The 23,786-nt window shown below is 40.2% G+C and overlaps 1 protein-coding gene across 1 annotated transcript in view; it reads left to right on the top strand.

Moving 5' to 3' along the window:
• The first annotated feature begins 2,394 nt into the window (after positions 1–2,394).
• Positions 2,395–23,786, top strand: part of GLCCI1 (glucocorticoid induced 1) — a 54,419-nt gene continuing 33,027 nt past the window's right edge. Inside the window, exons 1-2 of the mRNA XM_062508064.1 lie at positions 2,395–2,842; positions 22,683–22,834. Of these exons, the coding sequence (XP_062364048.1) occupies positions 2,395–2,842; positions 22,683–22,834 (600 nt within the window). The remainder of the gene's footprint in view (positions 2,843–22,682; positions 22,835–23,786) is intronic.

Below are 23,786 nucleotides of genomic sequence, written 5' to 3' on the forward strand. Positions count from 1 at the left end.
TACCTTGTCTTTACACATCTATTCTTCCTATCCAAATACCTTTCTTGTTTGGTGTACAAGGCCATGGAAATTGCAAAATTTAGCCATTGTAAAATAGTATCTAAACAGGCAAATTCAAGAGTTCTATCAGTTCATCCTTATTTTAGTCTGACATAACCCTCAGCATTTGCAATAGCTGGAATGCATCAGCTATTGTTAGGCAAAAGTGTACTTTCTCAGCTGACAGCAGATGATTTTTGGTCTGTAAGACACTACTGTATCAGCAATGTTATCTGACAAAGGTACAGACATGGGAAACTGATATTACTGCTCAGCAGATGGCTACTACAGGTGAATGCTTTCCAGTCATTTTGAGCCCAGTGCAGTGAAGCAGAAAATAATAAACTAGGTGGACTTCATAGCTGTGATTAAGCACAGTGCAAAATCCTTGGGGGAAAAGGTCTCTACAGCCCAGTTTCATGAACAAAAAGAGTGGACTAATGGAAAAATACATGGTTGCTGATTTTTCTTAAAATTAATTTATATGAGTGGCTTTGTTGACGGAGCACGTGTTCACGTGGATGTGCAGTGTATTATTCCAACCCTTTCTGTAACACAACCGTGGTGACTGTGTCACATGGTGCTAGTGCAAACAAAGTCTCGCTAACAGCTCATGAATAGAAGCATTTTCTGAGAATATGGTTTCTCATTGGGACTATCGACTGATTCCTGTGCTACCCAGGGGTAAGGATAGCAATGGACAGCTTTGGAAGTATACAAGTATGTAATCTGAAGTGTGCAAAACAAAAATGAGTGTTTGTTATATAATCAAAAATGGTACAAGGAATGTAGTTAATTCTGTGACACTTTTAATTGCTTACTGATTTGTAGGTGGTATCTAAAATAAGAGTGTATTTTGTTAAACATTTTACTTATATGTATATTCCATGTCCTTTTTGTTCTCCTAATGCTTGAGAGGTCATTACCAAGCTGACTTCCTCCACGTAGCAAGACTCCCTGCATTTTTCCTTCTCCTCCATTAGCATCCTATTTGCATCAGATCCAAAATAAGCACTGTTTTCTTGATGGACTCAGCTCAACTTATCTTTCTGATCTTACAGACATTTATTTTCTTAACTATTAAGCTACTCATCCTAACCTTCACTTTGTTTCTCATCGTCTCAGGTTATCAATTTATCTAATGGCAGCTCTTTTTCCTAGAACAAAAGCACTTTCTAAAAATATCACTGTAAAACATTTAATTTTGCTCTTGACATTCTCTGAGAAGTGTTTTTGAATGTATATTAGGAAAAAAGAAGTACTCTATATGCACTTATAGTAAATTATAAAATCGCACTAATTTAGCTTTTGAAGAACATCTTGATTTTTTTCAACAAAAGTAAAAATACTGTCAAGGTTTGATGGCCATGAACAGACTTTGTTGCGAGAGATTCTGGCTGTTTCTGAGCCTTCCCTGCATGGGAGCCGAGTAAGCGGGAAGAGGCAAACAGTCCTCTGGGAATAGGGGTAGCGCAAGATTCGGTCCAGATCACTGGCTCCCTTGAGTCACTGTTCAATCGGCACTCCGTAAGGCCCACTTTGAACTCAGAAGCGCATCTTGGCAGCCGACCCAGCGCGCCCCGAGGCCCTTCCCGCTGTTCTCGCCGCCGGGCTCCGCATCCCAGCGCTCCCGCCCCTGCCCGCCCCTGCCGCCGCCACATCCCACTTCCCCCGGCCCGCCCCTCCGCCGCCGCCGCCACGCCCCCACCGCAACGCCCGTTCCCATTGGCTGAGAGCCACGAGCGACACTGCCTCCGGCCAATGGAGCCTGCGCTGGTGCGGCTGTGGCGCCCAATGGGCTCGCGCGCCCACCGCCCTTGCCCGTCGCGGCCGGGCGCCGGGGCTGCGCGGTGCCATTCGGAGGGCGGGCGGCGTGGGGAGCGGATGGTGGCAGTGGTAGCGGTTGCTGGGCGCCGGCGGGGGCAGGAGCAGGAGCAAGAGCCGGATCCAGAGCTGGCTGCGAGCGCCTCCCCCCCTCCCCACTCCGGCTGCGTGTCCCCTCGTCGTGCCTTGCCGCCGACAGCACTGAGCCGGCAGCGCTGTACGATGTGAGCGGCCGCTGGGCTCAGCAGCGCCCCCGGTGCTCTCGACGCTGGGGCGGGCAGCGATGGCCAGAGCCTGGCGTGGAAGCAGCAGCCGCCGTCGCCGATAGGAAGCGCCGGGGGCAGCCGGGCAGGCGGCGCGGAGACTCCCGAGGGCCGTGCGGCGCTTGTCCCGCCCCGCCCCCTCCATCCCTCCCCCTCCCCCTCCTCCTCCTCTCCCCGCGGCCGGTGCATGCGGGGCGCCGGGGGCCGAGCTCGGGTCCCCCGCAGCCGCCGGAGCGAGTGACCCGCGGGGGTCTTGCGCATCCCCGCCATGTCGTCGTCCAGCTCCTCGCAAACCCCCCCGTCCCACCACCAGCCCCCGCCGCAGAGGATGAGGCGCGGCGCCGCCGGGTCCCCCACTGCCGGCACGGCCGGGAGCCCCGGTAACGGCGCCGGGGGAGGCTCGGCGGGGACCAGCCGGCTGCTCCAGCCTATCCGAGCCACCGTCCCGTACCAGCTCCTGCGGGGCAACCAGCACAGCCCGACCCGGTCCCCTTCCACCTCGGTGGGCAGCAACACGGGGCCGGGGGGCGGCGGCGGGGGTCGCGGCGGAGGCAGTCCCCCACCGCCGCCCAGCGCGACGCCGCCGCTGGCAGCGGGAGGCGGCGGAGCGGAGCCGGGCAGGGTGAAGGGCAGGCAGCGGCGGTCGCCGGAGAGCGGCAGCAGCAGGAGGAGCAGCTCACCTGAGAGACGGAGCCCCAGCTCCCCGGTGTACAGAGGTAAAGCACCGGGAGAAAGCCGATCTCGCTTCCCTGCCCCGCGGGGGTGCTGGCCGGGCTGGGGCCGCCCAGCCTCCGCGCACCCTGGGCTCTACTTCCCGCTGTCGGGCTGCGCCCTGCCTTTTCCCCCGGGCCGGCGGGGGTGGGACACCGGGGGACTCCCGGCCCGACGGGAGGAGCCCCGCCGGAGCCTTAGGGAGCGGGTCGGGGGGCGAGGATGAGGCCTAAGCCCACCACCCCCGGGGCAGGCGTCGTGCCCCGGTTTGCCCTACCGGGAAGCGGGGGATGAAAGCACTCCTTTCCGCCTCCCTCCCCCGGAATGGGGGGAGGCGACCCCTGAAATGTCATCCTCCTCCTCAGGCAAGGTGAGAATCCTGCTTAGGAAAAACACCCCCGCGCTGGCTTCAGGAGGAGCGGGGCGGGGGCGAGCCCCGGGGCTCCACTCCCTGGGGCAGAGGCAGTCGGGGCTCCCACGGTGCTGCTCCTGCTGCTTCTGCCCTTATGCTCGGGCTCTGGCAGCGGAGGGCTGCAGTAGGGAAACGAGCCTAAAATTGACCCGCTTCCCTGTCTCCAGCTGTAACTATTTAGTAGGGGTGACGATGAATCAGATTTATATCTGGGGTGTCACAACCCAGTTCTGAAGTGTGTGTTAAAACCAAGCCTCAAATGCTCTCCTTTCTACAGAGGTCGGTTTCTTAAAAGACTTGCGTTTTTGTAAGATCATGGGTTAAGAGAAGTGATGTTTTCAAGCACAGGCTCCAAAACAAGGAAATTCCCATATTGGTGTGCTTAAAATCAAGTCTATCTCCTTATGATTTTTAGTACTGAATCCTTGAGACTGTAAAACTCTCAACCGAACAGAACCCGCAACAAACCAGCCCCCAGTGTAGCGAAAATAGACCTGTAAAGTTCAAAATGTAAAATTGATTCCCAGCAAGTCCAACTTAACCTGCGTCAGGTTGTCTGTTAAATTATTGAATGTGTTAAAGTGGCAGTGGCCATCTTACCTCCCCCACTCCCTTCTGCCTTCCCCCATCACTTGAAGAGTTGAATGAATTGGACTAAATGCACTTTTTATGTTGTCCTCCTGTAGCTATCAGGTATTGCACATCATCTCTTCCTGTGAATGCTTTCTGTGGTTCAGTACCACTTGCTTTTTCTGTCCCTTCCATAAGTCTTAATGTGTGTGATTTCTGTGGCAAATTGTGGTCTGCGTTGGGTGCCAGCATGTGTTGTAGCAGTGGAATCTTACATTCTTTCCTCTTCAGTTTTTATGTGTAGTCAACCCTTGTTGTCTGTAGTATTTGTAACTTGGGCAGATCTGTCATCAGAATCGTCCTAAGTCAGTGGCAGCATCTTACAAATGAGCAAAATGTCACTGCTGGTTACAAATAGAGTTTATTTGCCCTATGCATCTGCTTATGCAGATGACCTAATTGATTGTGTTATAATCTGACCAGAGATGCTTTGTAATGTATTTTTCAAAAAGGCAGTGTATTTCTGCAGAGGGTTTTGCATGCTTGAAAATGGAACTGAGCTTCTGTGATTTTTAATTCATTCAAGCTCTATTTAAAAGATTGTATTTTTCTGACTATATGAAGCACTAAATTGTAGATTTCCCTTTTGCCTCTTAAACCATTGGGAAATGCTAATGGGAAACTAGGAAAACCCAAAATATCTGTGTGTGTGAGTAGTGATGGTGCTGATGATGAGCAGTAAATTATTATGGGAACCCGGAGGAAAACATTGTAGTGGTGCAGTGTATAAAGCCTACACTTGCATTGAAGAGGGAGGAATATGGGCAGTTACCTGCAAACCAGAAAAATACTGCAAAGCTGTGAAGTACTTCATTAATGTGTACAGATTTTTTTGTTGGAGGGGAAACTTTAATTTTAGAAAGTGGTTTCAGTCTTCTTCATCTGTGGGCTATTTTAGCCTTAATAAATCAGACTGTAAATTAGTACTGAATGACTTTTCTGTCATTAAACTTGTTTGAGCTTGCCTCCTGGTGAACTGCGTCAGCAGCACACAGAGCTTGATTTGGTTTAATGAGTGCAGTGTATAAAATCATAAACGATCCGTCGAGAAATGCACCCTGTAATCTGTATGCACTGCAAAGAATTCGTTCCCCCTCCTCCAGGTCAAGCCAGCTGCTGCTGCAGAAGCTGACATCCTTTAGCAAATCCTGAATGAATGAATGAAAACAACGTGATCGCCCTAATAATGACCACAATTGCACACGTCAACAGCTTTATTTTACTGAAATACAGGCACCATTTTCTAGGGGGCGAGAGTAATAAGATACTCTATTTCTTCAGTCTTACAAGTGAAAAAAAGGTTACTAAGCCTCCCCTTCATCTATCCCCCCACCCCCTCAAAACTAGAGCTGTTTTTACAGTATTTGGAATATAGTTCCATGCCATGGGGCAGTACTTTGTCTTTGTTTCCCTGCTTGTTCTCAGCATTTTAGTGCATGACATGCGGACACTAAAAACATGTTCGTAGTGTATATGGTGATAAGAATATATAGAAAGTTGATTGCTGAACTGGAGGACTACTGCAGTAATAATGGAGGGCTTGAAAAAAATTTCAATGTTCCATTTTCAGACATGGATCATTTTGCTGTGGCTTGTTAAATAGTGCTACTTCAGCTATTTATAGTTGTTATCTATATGCAAGTCTTGGGGAAGTGACTTGATTAAGTTTATGTCAGTTTTTAAAAGCCATTTCCCACTGCTGTAAGATGTGAGCTTAGGCTCTAGGTTTAATCCTGTTGTTTTTCTCACCAGTGCGGGAGATGTGTTTGTCTTTGACTCTGCAGTCTGACTTGGATTGTTTCACGAATATACTTGTTCTGGCGACTGCTTATGATTCTCATGGATAGATGTTATTCTCTTAAGACACCTGTCCCTTCCCCACCTCCTTTCAGCCTTTTTCAGTTTAGATGCCTTGAACTGGCCATTTTGTGTGGGTATTTTAGCGATTTGCTAGAGGTTCTTTTATGGAGGAGATTTCTGTGAAAACACTCCAGCTTTGAGCCTCTACAGGTCAGAGCAGCTACCATTGCAGGCACTGACATCACTGCTACATGAATGAAAGCAGCATGGTCTATTTCTTTCTCCCATAATCATGTTTTCTAACCTTTCTTTATAGTATACTGTAAAGGTTTTTCTTCTGTAGCAACACCCTGTGTTTTTAGGACTGAAACTTTCAATAATGATATTTTCTTTTAAGCAAATTTGAGAATTTTTATCTGTTGGGTAACTGTCAATGCCAGTAGCAGTATTTGGTTAGTACTGTTACTGAGGGGGTGAGAAGTCGTGAATGTTATGTATATATTTCTAAGGCCCTAAAAAAAGAGGGGAAAAACCTTCTGATATCATAGGATAAATCTGCAGTGTACAAATCTACACCTTTCTTCTTTTATGAAATGTGTTTATTCCTTACTAGTAGATATTTTTTAATAGTGTAGGTTCGAGTTCTGGAGAGCTGGCAGTGGAAAAAGTGTCTGGTTGAAGGTAGCAACATGTGGTTTTCTTAGAGGGAGTATATCTGTTAGATCTCTGAGTGCATAAAAGTATTGTCAACAGAATCTGAAGCTGTGTGGTTTATGACAAAGGATATTCCAGTTATAATCCAAAAGAGCCAAACCCTTGGACATGTTAAATCAAACTTGCTACTTGCCTGTGGACACATCTTTTAAAGAATAAAGCAAGTTATTTTCCTCCTTACCTTACCTGGATAAAATCAGAAGTTTCTGCTGTTACGTAAAGTAGCTTGTATAAATATGAGAGTTGGTTTCCTGTTTAGTTTCTTTTTTTCATTATACAGTAATATCTTGTGTACAAGGAGGACGTAAATGACTTCTCTATGATTCAAACTCAACACTGTTCTCACCAAACACTTGGATTTGTTTAGTGTTAACTCTGGTGTTACTGTAATATTATGCGTCATATTTTTCTAACTTTCACTTATAAATTTTAGTGTAATAGTACAAACTTTTAGTAATACAAACTTTTTTCCGTTCTATTTACAAATTTTAATGACAAATGTTAGTTTTCAGGACATACAAAAAATACTGTAATCAGTTTGGCTGTTAAAGGCTCTCAAAGTCTTTTACTTCCCAAAATAACTCCTGAAGTTTTGCCAGCATGAGTGAGAGAAAGGAATTACAAAAGATGCAAAACAACTGCATAACCCAGTTCAGTGTAAGAAGTACATATATCTGGTTTTAGGCTGGTGGAATGAGGACTAGAGTAAAACAGACAGTATTGTTGATCTCTAGACTTGTAAGGGATATCAATTTTTAAAAATAAAAAAACACCAAAATTTCTACTTCAAAAGGTAGAGCTATTTTAATATCCTGGATTCAAACCATCCAATATTTTGACATCATAAGCATTTTTACTAGAGATCAGGAAGATCTTTCCTTTATTTCTAGCAAATATAGGTAAGGAAGTAATTTTTGTGACTTTTCCTATTTCCTGATCCCTGAATAATGGCAGTATTCCCATAATTGTGTGGCCAAAACAGTTTTGCTCCAGCTTTGTCCCTCTCTCTTCCCAGAATAGCTTTCACTGGAATATAATATGGCATGAAAGACCCTGGCTAAATTTGATCCAGTTGTCCTGAACTCAGAGCCTTTTTAGTTACGTGTTTGAACATGACTGTAAATGAGTATGGTGTAGTAGATGTCTTTAATAAATAATGTGTTATAAAACAAATTAATTGAGCTTCTTTCAGGTGTTAACTACAGGAAGGAAAAATTGGAAGGTATTTTCTCTGTTGAACTTGAATAGTACTGCAGCAAGGCATTAGCTTCAAAGACAGAACCTCCTTATTTCATGGAAAAAAACCAGCTTAAGTATATGATTATACCTGTTTTAAACCACTGCTTGACCTTTAATTCTTAAGTCTTTGGACATAAGCAAGTATTCGTGTGTTACATATGGCCAAACTGAAGTTACTTGCTAGCATCTGTGCATAGTAAAACAGTGACAAATACCGAAATTTAGTTTCTGAAATTCATGATTCCTGTGTTTTGTTGTTTTCTTTCCCATGGTGGCAGGCTGAATAGACATTCTTAAAATGTATTTTAATATGCAGAGAGGGTAGATGAATGGAGTGTATCTTAGAATCTCGCAAAAAAGGCAGTGTTCACCAAGTCTAGACTGCTATATTGCAAAAATTCACAGTGTAAAGCCAGTTATTTTTAAAATGGGTTTTGTGCTACTACTCTGTATCATTATGAAAAAAATAACTGATGCAGTAATTCTGAAGTTTCAGTTACGTCTAGACTTGAAATCAGTAGTTGTAACAATGCAAAACATATTGGAAATAGAGTATGTATTCTCAGTGTTTCAGTTTAAGTGAATATCTGAAATAGGTTTTAAATGGGGCTTCACCAGTTGATTGTCTTCATCTGAAGAACATGATAATTTTTTTAACCTGCCGTGAAAAATGAAAGTTCCTGTTTAAATTAGTTGACAGTTATTTCAATAGAGAACAGCATTGCCAGCACTTGACAAAATAGGTAGTTCTAGTTACATAGTTCCTAGTTACATATGTTCTTGGGAAGTTGTTAAAATAGTAAGAGTTTAAACATCAACTAGCATTTTTTAATAAGTATCTTTTATTGATGAAAAAAAAATGATCCTGTATTAAATGTACATAACTGGAAAATTTGCTCAAGAATTTAACCGTTAATGATCATCGTGCTTTAGTGTTAGTATTTAAATGCATGTTTGTTACTCTTTCAGTGCTGCCTCCCATGAAAATCTGTAGTGCTTAAACAATGGCTTAAGGCATTTTCAGGCAAATAAAGTATTATTTACATCTCATCATTAGAAGGGATTCATCACAGCAACTTGTCAGCCTGAGATTATGCCCTTTTTCCTGGTGTCACCATTTTTAAGATTTGCGTAATCTGCAAAATGAAGAGCGTTGGAGGTCAGGCTGAAGGAGAATGGGTGTTTGTACTTAACCTAAATCTGAGTAACAATTTTGAGTGTGTATTCACTTCCCCAAAATTAGATAGTCTCCTTCAGTTATGCTTTATTTTTTCCAATCTGATTTGACTCTGAAGCTTATCACTCCTATACAACTAGTTTTGGATTGGAGATTAAATGCTGAACTGTAGAAATAGTACTGAAAGGGATCAGAGGCTTCTGCAGCATGGATACCACACAAAGTATCATGACACAGGGTGTAATAGCAATCCTTTGGAATGGTGAGGCAGGCTCTCCAGTTCTTACTTTTTGAAGCTGAGATTGGATCTATGGAAGTCCTTATCCATGGCTGAAACTGGAAAATGCGCTCTCAGGAACTCTTCTGTACTCTCCCAGCTGTTTGAGTCTGGGTTGAGGACCAGAGCTGTTGTGTTACATGGCCCCCTTTGATAACTCTGCTCAGACTGTGTCTCCTGTTAGTAGGACAGAGGAAGGCATGTAGCTCCTGGAAGTCTGTCCTGGAAAGAAACGCAGCCAGGCCAAGCGTGGCTGTGTTGGGGAGTGCCCTCAGCCTTGTAATACTGTCTCTGCTCTGGGTGTGTTCATTTCACTTCTGCTTCTTTGGTATATGCACTTCCTAGCTGCTGCTGTTGATTCCTGCCAAACTCTTCACCCTGTTAGATTAGTTTTCTCTGACAGGGAGAAAAAACACCCAGAAGGTGTGAGTGTCTACACTCAAGCAATAAGTTTTCTGTGCAAAAAAAAAAATTGTATATGGGGGTTTAACCTAAACATTTGGTGTTAGGTCAGTGATGATGGTTGTGATGGGAGGTTTTCATTTTTTGAAATAGTAGATCTCTTGATTAGCTTTCCATATTAGCATTTTTTGAAATAGTAGGTCTCTTGATTAGCTTTCCATATTAGATGTTGTTGCTTTGCAGATTGTGTGTACTTCCCAGTAGGTCATAAAATGTTAGAGCTTGAGTTTTGAAACCTTAATGCAAGGTACTTTATGGTTAGACCTCCCTCAATGTGGGTATATGCCCCAATGATAAATGATGCCACCAATGTTGGTGTTTATAAGGACTTGACTTTCAGTGTTGCTGGTGTTAAATTGAGGAGCGGCTGTTTGCAATGGATATTGTTCCCAAATACAAATGAGTGTTTAACAGCATTGGTTTTAACATGCCATTTGTTTGCACAACTTGAAACTAATTCTACCAAAACTATGCATTGTTTCCTCTTTAGGAAGAAAGTGTCTTGTATTTTGCTCATAAGAGCTGTAGGTGGTAGTTCTGTCATGGTTTTTGAATAATCTGTTATCCTCTCTAGCATATTTTTTTCTCAGTCTGGTGTGAGATAATCTAAACAAGAATAATAATTCAAGTGTCTCATTCTTTGAACAGTGCAAGTCACCTGTTTGAAGTCACCTTCAGCCTCCTTTCCTATGCTCTTACCACCGGGCATTAAGCAGTGTTGTGAACAGGCTTCTGAATTTATTTCTGACTGTCAGGTCATTGCAAGATGACTGGCAGTCATATTTGAATTTGAAACTAATTTCTGTAGCTAAATTAATTTTTATATTGTATAGTAAGTACAAATCTGTCTTCTAGAAATGTTTTCTGTAAGAGTAATTCCTCAGTTGTGAACCAATTAAATGTATGGCAATGTGGCTATTGTTATGTGCCTTTTAATCTCAGGTGTTGTGGTGTAGGGTGCCTATTCTGGAGTTCTGAAAGAAATAATTAGTAAAGATTAGCTAGCTGGATTACTTGGGTATCTAATTTTTTTAAAGTCTTCATGGTTAGGGAAAAAAACGGAACATTTTAATATAGATGCTTAGACCACAGTACCAAAAAATGTCAAAACTCTAATAATTGTTTGACATTTGTCAGCATTTGACCAAGCTATCATTTGGAAATAATGTGTTCTTACCAGGAAACAAGTTGTGGTTATTCAGTGTTCAATTAATCACTAACTCAATTAATTGTAATCTGCAGAAGTTGCCCTGTAAATACAAACCCCACTTCAAATTATGTCATGCAGAAGTTGGCTATTAGGGAGCAGATTACCTAAGTGCAGATATAAACCCCAGGTTTGTGTACATGTAGCTCTCGGGGATAACAGTACAGTTGCTTTTCTTAGATGAAGTGCTGTACCTATGCTGGATCAGAAATGTTGCTGGATAAACCTTGAAAATTTTGCACTGTGTTCCCATAACAGGCTACAGAGACAGCGTGGACGAGCCAGCTCTGCAAGAGCTATGAATTTATGTAGGTATTTAAAACGATCCCGGTACCACTCCTTCTGCATGCCGTGGCAGAGCTCCCTTAGCCCAGTAGGACTAGAAGATGGTGATTATTGTAGGTATCAGAGTGGTGCTGTCTGTGCTCTGGAACGGTTTGGTGATTTCAGTGCTCACACATGGAGTCAGATTCAGTGCTGAGTATCAGTTGGTCTTTCTGGAATCTGGAGCCCTGGAAAGGACATTATGAAAACCAAGTGGCTTTTCAGCATTGACTCTGTGAGCTAGATGTTACACCTCTGTATTCAGCATATATTATTCTGATAATCTTTGTTATGTGTGTTATCTTAACTTTCTGCTTTTCAAAGCAATGAAGAGTTGAGCTGCTCACTGAAAGTTAAACCCAAATTTATGCTGAGTGTCCTGGAACAGACTTTGACCAGTGTGACTCTAAAAATACCAGTTATCTGCTGAAGAATGCAGAATGAGACTTAGGTTTACACAGTAGTTGGGAAGCTGCCAAGTTAAGGAAGAAGCTGTCTTCACAGAAGTAAATTTCTGTTCAAGGTCTTAAAATCTTCATTCTTAACTGATAGCTGTGTTTGCTTAATTGTGGCAATTGATAGTGGAATACCACACTTCCTTACTCTCATACTCTGATTCCTCTGCTATTCCACCTTCAGTGGCTCCTTTGTTATACCCAATACCCTGTCTGGAATAATCATCTTTGCAATGTTTTCTTTACCCACAAAGAAACGATAAAATAAATTTGAAATTCTTGCTGTTTTTTTTCAAAGGGAACAAGGAAAAGGCCTAATCTGAAAGAGAAAAATTTCTCATGGGCAAAAGTGTAATTAACTCATGCATGCTTAAAAGTAATGTGTATTTGAGAAATGTCTGTACAAGGAAGAGACTGGAGACACATACTCAATGTAGGATATTGTCCACATGAAAGATCCAAATAAACTTTGGGTGTTGCTGTAGAAAGAGAAGTTCATTCTTTAAAAACAAGTCGTTTACCAAAGTGTGCAGTCCATATATTATTTAAAATATTTTGTAAAACTGTTTTATAGATCTACCTTAATTTCTTCCAAAGAAGGAACTAGGCTATTCAGATGATTGGAGACTCATGATTTTGTTTAGTGGTGTCTATACCTTTTAATACCAAGTTGAAGGATACAGGGAAATATTTTGACTGCAGGATTTTTAATAGAAACTCAGGCTGGCCACATTGAAGATAGGAATTAACAACTGTAACAAATCAAAATTTGGGGAAAGCAGAAGAAATTGGTGTGCTGACGCTGTACATAAGTGTTAGAGCTAGCCTTTGTTTAGTCATGCAAATTTGCCTGCATATACAGCAAAAGAAGAAAATCCTACATAGAGGTTTGTTTAAAATTCATGAATCTGGAGTAAAGTTTAGGATTTCAGAAGGAAGTAATTTGAAAATTTGTCTAAACAAGCTTGCTCTGCCTTGAATACAAAGAGAATCTGTTTTAATGAAAAATGTTAATACTATTGGAGTCTTTCAGACATCAGAAAACTTCAAGGATGTGATCTGATTGCATGGACACTTACCTCGAAAAGGCTGCTAGGAGTAAGCAGAGACCCTGCAACAAGCAGCAGCAAGAGCTGAGGAAGGAATGTCATGTTACCAATTAAAAGGTGAACCTTAGCTGAGAATAGCTAAAACATGAACAGGCTGGGACTTAGTGTGCTTTAAAAGAGATAATAGAAATACACAGATTGAAAAATGAGAAAAAAGTTGTAACCATTTGGTACGAAGAAAATAAAGATCTGAGAATGATCTGAGACTGATTTGCTAGAATGTATGGTTTTCAAAGTCAGCTCCAAGGAATAGTAGCTACAATCTCAGAGGAAATAGCACAGATATTTCTCAGATATTCACAGATATTCAATGCTTGGCACTCACCAGAAAAAAAGTCTTAAAAATAATTTTCCATAAGGACAATGATTTTTAACCCAGAAAGATTTAAAAAAAAAAAAAAAGCCCAAATTGTAAGGGACAAGGATAATTTAGAATTAGGAATTACCAAAACTGTGATAAATGCAGATTGCATATTTCAGTAAATCAATTCCGAGATCTCCTTTGCAGGATTTTAGAAAAGCCTACTCAGAAACTGACACTTACCTTTAAATGTCTGAGGCAGTCTTGTTAGTAGGAGTGGTATCATTTGAGAATAGATACCTCCTGAATATAGCAAGTACATCAGCAATGCTGATGTAAAAATGTGCAAAATGTTGTGTCCAGTTCTAAACTATAGAGAGCTATTGGTGAAGCTTTGGAAGACATTTGAAGGAATGGTGGAAACCAAGGAGAAATGTTAAAATGCAAAATGAGTTTTCCAAGTGGTGTCATGCTAATCTGGTCGTTTTGATAAGAAAACTAATGTCGTAGACAGGAAGTAGATCTTATCTGCCTAGGCAAATTTTAAAATTAGGATGATGAAACCATTGATGAATATGTGAGGTTTAATTAGTACACAGGAAGATTATGCAAGAAAAGTTTAAGAACCATGGGAATTGAAGTAATAAGCTAAAAAAAAAAAATAGAAGTAAAAAATGGAAGTTAATGTATGTGGGGTTATACTCAGAGTATCTTTTCCTTCAAGGAGGAGCATCTGATTTGAAAATTCTGTGGGGTGGAGTTGGGTGACGGTGAGATCCCCAAACTGCCAACATGAAGTAACTGAGAAACTTCTGGGCACAGGTCTGGTCTTACATGAAGAGCAGTCAGTCCCACAGGGGCTGCTGAGGCATTAGATGGGGTACTGCACATGCTTTTGGTGCTCCACGATTTAAGAAGGGTGAAATCAAAACTGGAGCTGACTCAGAAGGGCTCACATCAGTGTGTGATGCTAAAAAAAAAACTGAATGAAAATACAGTTGCTTTGTCACAATCCAGGTAAGCAAGGAAAGGAATGGGAGGGTGGATTTGTTTGATTATGTAAATATTTGTATATTGAACTGTGCAAAAGCCTGAAACAATCAGGAAAAAAGGTCCTTGGGTCATTTTCCCAGTAGGAATTGTGATGACAAATACCTGCTCTAAGACTGACTGCACTCTGTTTTGAAGTGATTGTGTGTTTTGTTTTATCAGTGATAGCTGCAAAGTGGGCTCCAGATTTAGGAAATTGTTTCTAGTCCTTTGTTTCTATGATGAAACATAGAAACTTAACTGATGATGAAAAGATAATTTATTTAATCATCAAAGTTGAGCACTCTCATTTAGGCAATCAGTTTTAATCTGGTTTTACATTTCTGTTTTTCAGTTTTTTTCAGAAAAATACATTATTCTTGTTTAGTATAATTTGCTCTAGCTAGGAGAATGCGTTCTATCTAATAATTGGTGATCATTATGATGGCATTGTATAGCCTCTGTGCGTTGATTACAGTTCTTTGTGCATTTTGATTAGGAGAATGGTGAGTTATGCCTTCTGATTTGTTTCATTCATTATTATGTCCAGCTGCATTTTGATGGAAAGAAGAATTAGATTAAAGGTTTACAAAGCCCTCACTTTCTACATCTTGCTAAATTTTTAGTATTGTCGTTACAACAACAACAAAAAAATCCCTTCAGACTCGTCAAATTTATTTGGAAAAAAGTGGTCTTCTGTTACTGAATCAACTGCGTGTGTTTATAATGACCTTCAGTATTTTAATTATTAATATACTGAAAGAAAAAACACTCCAAGCTTTAATGTTGCTCTTGGTTCCCAGTTTGGTTTTTAATATTGGATACATGGAATAGATGATTCAGCAGATCTAAATTAATGAACTAAAAGAAGGGAAGTTCTTTCTATCTGCTGAAGTGCCCAACAGTTAATGGATGGTTGTTTCAGTGTGCTGTTTCCCAAGTACTTAGCTGCTGAGCTCCAATTAAATTTGTCTTAACTTTATAGTACAAACACTTTTGAGATGCTTTATTAAACGATACTAAGCTCAGGTATTTGTGTAGTATTTAAAATTGAAGTAATAATCCTACAAATAAAAATATAATCTAAAATTGTGAAATACATAAAAATATGAAAGGTTTGGAATTAGTGTTTTTTTACCTACATATAGGTAAAAAGAAGAGTGCAAGTGTTTAGGTTACATCTATTGAACAAAGCAGGCTTTTGTGCCATGAAATCCTACAGGTCCTATACATGCCAGCAGTAATCCTTCTTAGAGGAATAGTTCAGCTTTAGCAGCCTGAAACTTTCTGCCATATGGTTTGTTTACTTTTCTTATGGAGATTAGAGCATTCTTTCTGTGTTTGATCTCTGAGGATCATGTTGATTTTAAACAGGAGAGTTTTGCTGTGAGCAAAATCTGACTTCTGAAAGATATTCGTAGTCACATTTCACTTGACTTGTGGTTGGAGTGAATATGAGACATGAGGCAGAGACCTTACTTCAACATAAATGCATAGGCAACCAGGACTTCCAGTCAACTGCAGGTCCAGTGAAATACGCCTACAAATTCATCCATGTGTTGTACTTCCTCTGGTATCCAGACTCTGCCACTGTGCCTTCCTGTGTGCTTAGGTGAGCAGAGCTCTGCATCCCTGAGTCGTGCATGAAGCCTCTGTTATGGAGGGAAATGTCTTAACCTGTGGTTGGATTCAGTGACTATTCAGAAGACCTCTTCCCTTTCTAGATGACTTAGTCATAGCTATAAAAGATACCAATATAGTTGATTCCTAAGTCCTATACTGTGGGTCAGTGTGTGTACAATTTTCCTTTGAAGGAACAAGCTGGTTTTGTTTTACGTTGTTTTCCCAGCATAGGTGACATCCTGTCCTGATAGTCTTCTGTTTCTTGCAGTTCAGTCCGAATTCTCATAAGCCTTGTCAGGTACAAAACCAAATCTGCCCTGACTACCAGACTGTAAAATGATCTGTGGGGAAGACTGGCTCACCTCGTTTTTTTTTTTTTTTAATCTTTTTCCTCCCTGAAGAATTCTGTATGTAGAAAGCACATCATTCATGGACCTGGATCTCTGAAAAGATCTTTGCTCTCAAGAAGTAGCCTGCTTTTCTGCTTGTTCAGTTTTGGTTGTTGGAGCCTTGGTTAGGTTATGATGTTGTTCTGTGCTGCCTTTTTTTTTTCCCCTTCAGTTAGGATAATGAGAGGAAATTAGAGTGGATTATGTCTGTTTCTTTAGAGTAGTAACTTCAGAATGTCATCCCTCTTAATTTTCAGTCATTCTCTCTCTTGATTTCTAAAGATACAAACTGGGGAATAATTTCTGAAGTTGATACAACTGAACCAAAACCAGTTTGGTTGCACATAATGAAAACACATTTTAAGGAGCTGAATGTAAAGTACTTTGGAGGTGTATTGGAAAGTAACTTAAAAAGACTTGTCTTATATTCTCTTAGAATTATAATTTTGGTAGCAAAACACTGTACTGCCTTTTAAATGTTTGAAAAAGCTAGTATTTTGTTCTAAGCTCTTAAAGATTCGGCTATTTAATTTGAAATTATGGAGGAAGCGTGCAGTAATTTCACTGTAATTTTTTCAATTACATAAAAGGGTGCTGTGGGCTTTTTTAAGATCCTATTTAAAATCCTATTTTTTGTTACTTTGTATAAGCAGTATGTGGCAAACAGCGTTCTCTTTGTTGCTCTGCACCTTTCTGAACTGTTTATGCAGTCATGCAGCCAGTTAGCAGATTGGGTCAGAAACAAGTCCGTCAGTCACTGGCAACTGGGAAATGTCTTTGAGCCAATAGATCTCTTTACTCCTCCAAAGTAAAACTTCAGGGGACCCCAAATCCCTTGTTAATCTTTTTCATGAGAGATTTTGGCTCCAATTACAAGAGAAAAGCCTTCTTGAGAATGAAGATTGAAATATTTTTTTAGGGTGGCCTCTAAATCCCCATTATTCAGTCTTTTTCCTGGCAAAGTCATAGAGACAAGTTCTGCAAATTAAACATGCACCAATTTGACCATCTACCTGTGTAATCAGAGCAGGAAAGACCAGTCAGATATGCATTCAGATATCAGTACAGTGTCACTATATACTTGCTTAAAAAAGCAAACAGAAAAGCAAAAAACCTCTCCCTTTACTAGACTCTTCAGAGACAGAGTCTTCTTGAATCCAGAAGTCTGGTTTTGTGCTACTCAGGGAATCACTGTCAAAATAAGCAAGAGCAAAGGTATCCCTTTTTCATGATTTTACAAAGTGTAACAGGAGAGGGGACTTTACACCAGGAGTAGGACAGTCATCAGTAGTTGCCATGGGAAATGTGACTTAAGTGATGCCAGGCCATCATTCTTAGGGGTCACTATTCCTTAATATTCAGCTTTCCATTTCTAGTTTTTTGATTTCATAGACTGCATTCCCCCATAATTCATTATTTAAGAAGCATTCACACAGGCGCTTCTGCATCTCATTGGGTTAATAAATTGTTGTACATTTTTTGTTGTGTCTGGTAGGAATGTCCTAGAAATATCTGATGCTATTTTATGGTGGTGTAGCCAGTCTCTGAATATCCTTTGAGCCAGACTACTTGAACTCTGACTTTGTGGCTCTTGAAAAGTAGGATATTCATCGTAGTCTTCCCAAGAGTATTTTTGGAGAAAATTCCTTTGAAGTTAGTATTTATTTCCTAGATAAAAATCTGAAATTCTTCAGGAATGGATGATTCCTAAACTTGGGACTCATTTCACTAGTAGCTTGTGATCAGAAGGTTGTGCAGGGTGCTAGCAACTAAACTGAGGAGAAGCAACATCTCATGAAAATTTATTGTGGAACTTAGTACTGGTATTTCATGGTGTCTCAGGTTAATAGTTTAAGTTAAGGAAGAACTTTTGAGAAAAGAAATTAAGAAATAACTGCAAGAATGTTGTTTAACCTTTTGGCAGGACAATTAGCTGGCACAATTAGCTGACATAGTGACATGATAATATTAATACTCATAGTTTTGCAGAAGAATGGATTTTAGTTTTTTTCATGTTTTTCACTCAGTTTGAGAGAAATTTGTGTTTTCTGAGATTCACAGGATAATTTTAGTCATTTAAAATCAGTTATATCTATGCAGATACGTGAGCAGAGAAGTTCTGGCCAATTTTGAACTGGATTTGCTCACTGCTGAAAGAAACATGGGAAGAAAAGATGTTGACAGATGAGCTCTGGTGATGGAGCTGAACCAGTTTTTTTAGTGATATCAATGCTAGCTGTCAGTCTTGCTCTTCTGTTGCAGGTGATTTTCCTCATTGCACATGTGGCACAAAGCTATTTAAGCTAAAAATGGACTGTGAACATGGCTTTCAGATTACATGCAGGTTAGCTGCCTCTATCCTAGATGGGAAGGCGAGGTCTTCATTTTAGAGCTGCAGCAGATGATTTTATTTGAGCCCCATGTCCTTTTCAAAAGAACTGTCATGTTAGGCTCTTGCTGAATTACATTTTGCTGTCAGAGAAATGGAAACCTTTTTTCAGACAGTCTAGGTGGTATAACTAGAATTTTCTTTGCTCTCAATGCAGCATGCAGAATCATGATTTCATGCAGGTTTAGTTGGTTCCTGCTGGGAGGTAGGATCATGTCGAATTTTGCCAGCTGTAGTATTCAGGTGGACCCTTGTGTCATTTTGTGTAGCATTCATTAACTAGAATGATGTAGCAATTTGTCCTAAATGCATGCCATTAAAACTTGTGACATATTTTAAATAACACATAGAATCACAGAATATTCTGAATTGGAAGGGACTCAGAAAGATCACGGAGTCCCACTCTTAAGAGAACAGCTGATTCAGGTATAAAACCCATGTCCTGGGCATTCTTACCATCATGCTCTCATCAACCGAGCTAACCTCAGTGGTCGTGAAGTATTTTGCCTCGCTGCAAGCATACGTCTTGCTTTTCTAATTTCTAGATAACTTCCTCAGGTAATGTTATACTGCTTAAGTGCTGTGATCTTTAGTTTCCGTATTCTGGAGTGAGAGCTGAGTTTCATGTGAGATGTCTCACTTATCACTGACTAAGACAACAGAATCCTTTGACTTACTGCTGCAGTAAAATCCATTCATATGCTTGGGATACTGTCAGATGAGTTTTAGTTTGAAATGGATAAAATCAGTCTGTAATTTTAGTGATTCCTTAATATTGTTGAAGCCTTTCTGAATGCTGAAGTCTGTTGGCTATATTCAGGAGATGTTTAAGCGCTTCAGCTCTTTTGATTCTCTGAAAAAACTGGAGCATGAGGTTTCCAACCAGAGAAAGCGATTTGGGCTGGGGAAGGATAATTTGTGATAATGAAAATTTAGGAAGAAGTGTTATGTAGTTGCTCCCTGGAGTAGTGGGAAGCCAGACTTATGATGAGGTGAGAAAAGCAAGATGAAGAAATAAACCCTGAGAGAAGTTGTAGCATTTAGAAAACTGCTTAAGCTGATCTGATCTGCCACTGTTGGGGTCCAGTAGAGTGATGTTCTCCAGGGCATTCCATCATGCCTGAGTACATTACTGTACAAGACACTTCGTCAAATGCTAATTTGCAAGAGTTTCTTCAAATGCCATGCTTATAGATAACTTCTCTTTTATTTTTTATGATCTAATGATACATCATAAAAGTTGAGGAGCCAAAACTGTTATTGAACAGACCACAGGGCTGCAGCTGTTCTAACTCTCCTGGTGGTTTCTGCCCGTTATGTTCTGCCAACTCTGCTGTAATGGGGAAAACCTTGCATTTATGACTTCAGGAGGATGCACTTCAGTTTTCATTACGTTTATCTCAGTGAATTATTTTTCCAGGTGGATTCACACATCTCTGCATGCCATCTCAAAGGGGATGGAAGGAGCACAGACAATGGTGGAATAGGGATGACAGTAAATCCATCTGAGGAGGTAGAAGGAGCACAGACAATGGTGGAATAGGGATGACAGTAAATTAGTGCTAATTTGAATTGGTTTATGCAGTTGCGGAGTGGTTTGTTTCCTGTAATTCAAAGAAACATTGATAAATAGTAGGGATGTTGGAAACCGCATCTTGAACTTTTTCTTCTTTCAGCTTTAAGGCTTGACAGTGTCTTACAGTCCACTTCTAAGATGCCTGTGGTAAAACAGAACTAGTAATTTTTGGTGGTGTTTGTTTCTCTTCAGTTTTAATGCTATTATTTTAGTTATGAATGTTGGAATTTCTGTTGCCTTTCCTCTGGGTGTAGAACAAGTTACAAACCTTAGCTAATTGTCTGGTTGTATATATTTTGTTGTGTCTTTTGGACTTGTATTTTCTTGTGTTTAGTCCTAACTTCCTCATGTTCAAATGTTATCTTGTGCATCGTTTCTGACTTGTTTTAGGAGGTGTTTTTGAGAATCAAAACCTGGGCTGAGAGAGTAGCATAGTGCCATAGCATGACAGGGAAGGTTGGAAGAATTCTTTGTAGCTATACTCATTAGGTACGCTGGTGTTTCAATGCAAATGTAAACACTGGTTTAATTTTTAAAATTTGTCATCTCTGTTATGGCTTTCAGACTTCCTTACTTTAATAGTTCAAGGATATTTCTTAAAATGCAGATTGATTATAATTGGAATCCTATAAGGATAGATCTGTTTGAAATGCTAGGGATTTGATTTATAGATAAGGCAGTCAAAATAATTGCAGTATAAAAGGCAGCATAATATATCATGTCCAATTCAAAGCATTATTTCGAACTCTTCACCTAAAATGAGTAGCTAATGCAGTGTTTCAGCAGGTCTGTATTTGTCTAAAATGGTCTGTTTTAGCATTATTGTCTTCGTATATCATAACCATGCTGTATTAGTGTAAGCTATACCCTAATTGTGTTAAATGCTGTATATATAACACTGATGATGGACTCTGCCTTTTAAGATCCATCAGTTTGAGGTGGCACACAAATAGAAAATACTTGTGAAGGCCAGTGGCCATCTTTGGACTCAGAAGTTTATCTGCTCTCATGAGTATGCTTTTGGTGGGTAAGATCAGTGCATAGCACATGACTAACTTGGAAATTATCTCATGTGCAAATTTCTTTTAGTAGAGGTGAGCAAAACAGACAGTAGCTGCCACGTACAGCTTAGGCTGGCTAATGTGTCTAGAAAATGAGTATATGAAGTAATTTTGCCTAAAGGACAAAGCAGACAAAGACAATCCAGAGAGCATGCTGTTAAACTGTTTTTTCCCACATCAATCTCATGAATCACCCTGCACTTGGCTCTCCAAGTGAAATACAAGAAAAAGTGTTCCATGATCTGGGTGTATGGCTAGAGAAGTACAGGGAGGAGTCGAGGACTGCAGGCACAATGATGAGTGAAAATAAACAAGGCAGCTGCTCTGACCAGTGCTCTGTTAGAGGGGGAGAGACAGTCACACTCTCAGCTTGTAAGGCCTGCAGTAGGATCTTGTAAATAATTGATTTAAAATATGAAATAGTACGGAAAAGAGAATAAATTAGATATGCATCCTCTTAACCACAGTTTTTCTCATGATTTGTATGTCAGTATTTGGAACGCTGCAAGCAAGCTGACTTTAGAAGTGCTATGCTACATTTTCTATTTCTGCATGTCTAACTTTCCTGAGTTGCATCATCACGGTATTTTGTGGGTTATTTTTCTGGTGCTTAGGGCACTATTTGTCAGGTTGTGGTTGTTTTCTTTCAAGAGCCTAGCAGCTAATAGTTGCCATAAAGTTGTTTATTGCAAAGGCACATTTAGTCTCAAAAGGCAAAGAGTTACAAGTGTTAAAGTCCATGCTAAAGTTTTGGTACAGAGTTCCAAATAGAAGCAGAAGCTGCTTCCAAAGGTCCCAGCAGGGCCGATGTTGCTGATCTTTTTTGGGCAATGATGATGGCAGTGAGGAGAGCAGGAACAAAGGCAAGAAGTAAAAGCAAAAAGGCAACAGCAAAGGCAAGGCTCTCCCCAATACATCAATTTTCATATACAAATTTCTCAACAAGCTAAAGACACAAACTTGAACCACTACTTTTTAATTTATTAGAATTTCAGTTTTTTATAGCACGGCAGGCTATAAACTATAAACTGCGCATATGGTCTATCTTATTCTATCTGAAAAATGTAAGCAATATTCTTACTATAGTTTTATTATGTTTAAAACTATGTTCCTGGAGCCTCTACAGAAACACTAGTATTTAGGACAATGTTTTTCAACCTTCACTAGAACTCGCACTTCTACTCAGGTATCTAAGACCTTTACTCACTAAAACCACTTAAAACTTATTATTACTTACTTGCTTATTTATTCTAAAATCTAAATGTACACCTTTATGTGTGAGTGGCTTGACATACTTCAGTCCTTCCAAAGGTTTTAATTCAATCCCTGCATTCTGATTTCTCTCTGAAGAGTTCAGAGAGACTCTTTTCTTACAGACTCCAACAGTATTTAAATTTGCTGATGAAAACATGTAGTATAAGTAGCCCAGTTCTTTGCAGATATGAACACAATAAGCATTGGAGTTTTCGTAACTGTTAATTTTTTTTCTTTTCTATTTGTTTTTCTCTTTTGTCTGGTGTATTTGCTTTGATGTGATGGCATTCTTTTCAGCTTGGCATTTAGACAAAGGTTTCTGATATGTTCTTGCCATTGTGTGTCATAGCTAGCTTTAAACATTTCACATCAAATTTAGCCTGACTTTTTTGTTGATTTTGTTCTGGTTTTCTACAGTGGACAGGCCAAAATCCCAGCAAATCAGAACTTCTGGTACCATAAGGCGAACTTCTTCTTTGGACACAATAACAGGACCTTACCTCACAGGACAGTGGCCACGTGATCCCCATGTACACTACCCTTCATGTATGAAAGATAAATCTACTCAGGTAAAAGCTGTGAAACAAGACAACAGAGATGTTTTGTATGATTGATGTCAATATAATTCTGAAGGAATGTGGATTCACTTATTTTATTATGAATATGAAACCCTAAAATAAGTTACAGTAGTCTTTTTTTAATCAGTAACGTGGTACGCGACAATATTTTTATGCTTTTAGAAAACAGTTATTAAAAATAATTTTCTCAATGTGGGCGGATCTTTTGAGGCTAAATAAGCAGATACCAATCTCAGCTGTGTATCTGGTTTATTTTGAAGCTGCTATATGAAAAACTGTTCTGAGTATTATTTAAGAAAAAGAGTCTATATAGCAGTGTCTGATAAACTAAGGATTTTACTAAATCATGATAATACATTTGTCAGTCTCAAAAAGTGTGTTTGTGTGTGTGTGTGGAGCTGAGGGAGGGCAACTGAAATTATTCATGGCCTGATACTCTTGTGATAGCCTTGGATCCTCTTCAGGGCTCTGTCCTTAGCAGGATCCTCTGGCAGGTGGGCTGTTGGGGCATTCTATTGCTCCAGTACTCTGACTAGAAAGGTGAATGCTTTTTCTTGCCTGCTTCCTCCTTGTGCTGGAGCTTGTTGCCCAGGAAGATGATCACTGTCAAACAGATTAATAATGCATAATTCTAACCACCCCTCCCCTGTTATTATCAAAGAGCTGTATTCTTGATTTTTCCACAGTGCTTTTGGGTTTGGAATAAGCCATCTGAGTTTGTCTTCCAAACTAAATTGGAAACTAGAAGAAACTAGCTCTCTTTAGTTATATTTTCAGTCAAACAGGCCAGGTGGGTTTGGTTGTCAGATCAGTTGCTTATCTCTTGTGCCATGATTCTGATCCATAGTTATCATGGGTCTTGAAATAGATTCTATGATTCTAGTCTTTTGTGTAATACTGAGCTTCTCAGGACAAGTTAGAATGTATGTAGAAGTTTCCTCAT

The sequence above is a fragment of the Cinclus cinclus genome, chromosome 1 (genome assembly GCF_963662255.1).
Source record: "Cinclus cinclus chromosome 1, bCinCin1.1, whole genome shotgun sequence".
Taxonomy (NCBI): Eukaryota; Metazoa; Chordata; class Aves; order Passeriformes; family Cinclidae; genus Cinclus; species Cinclus cinclus.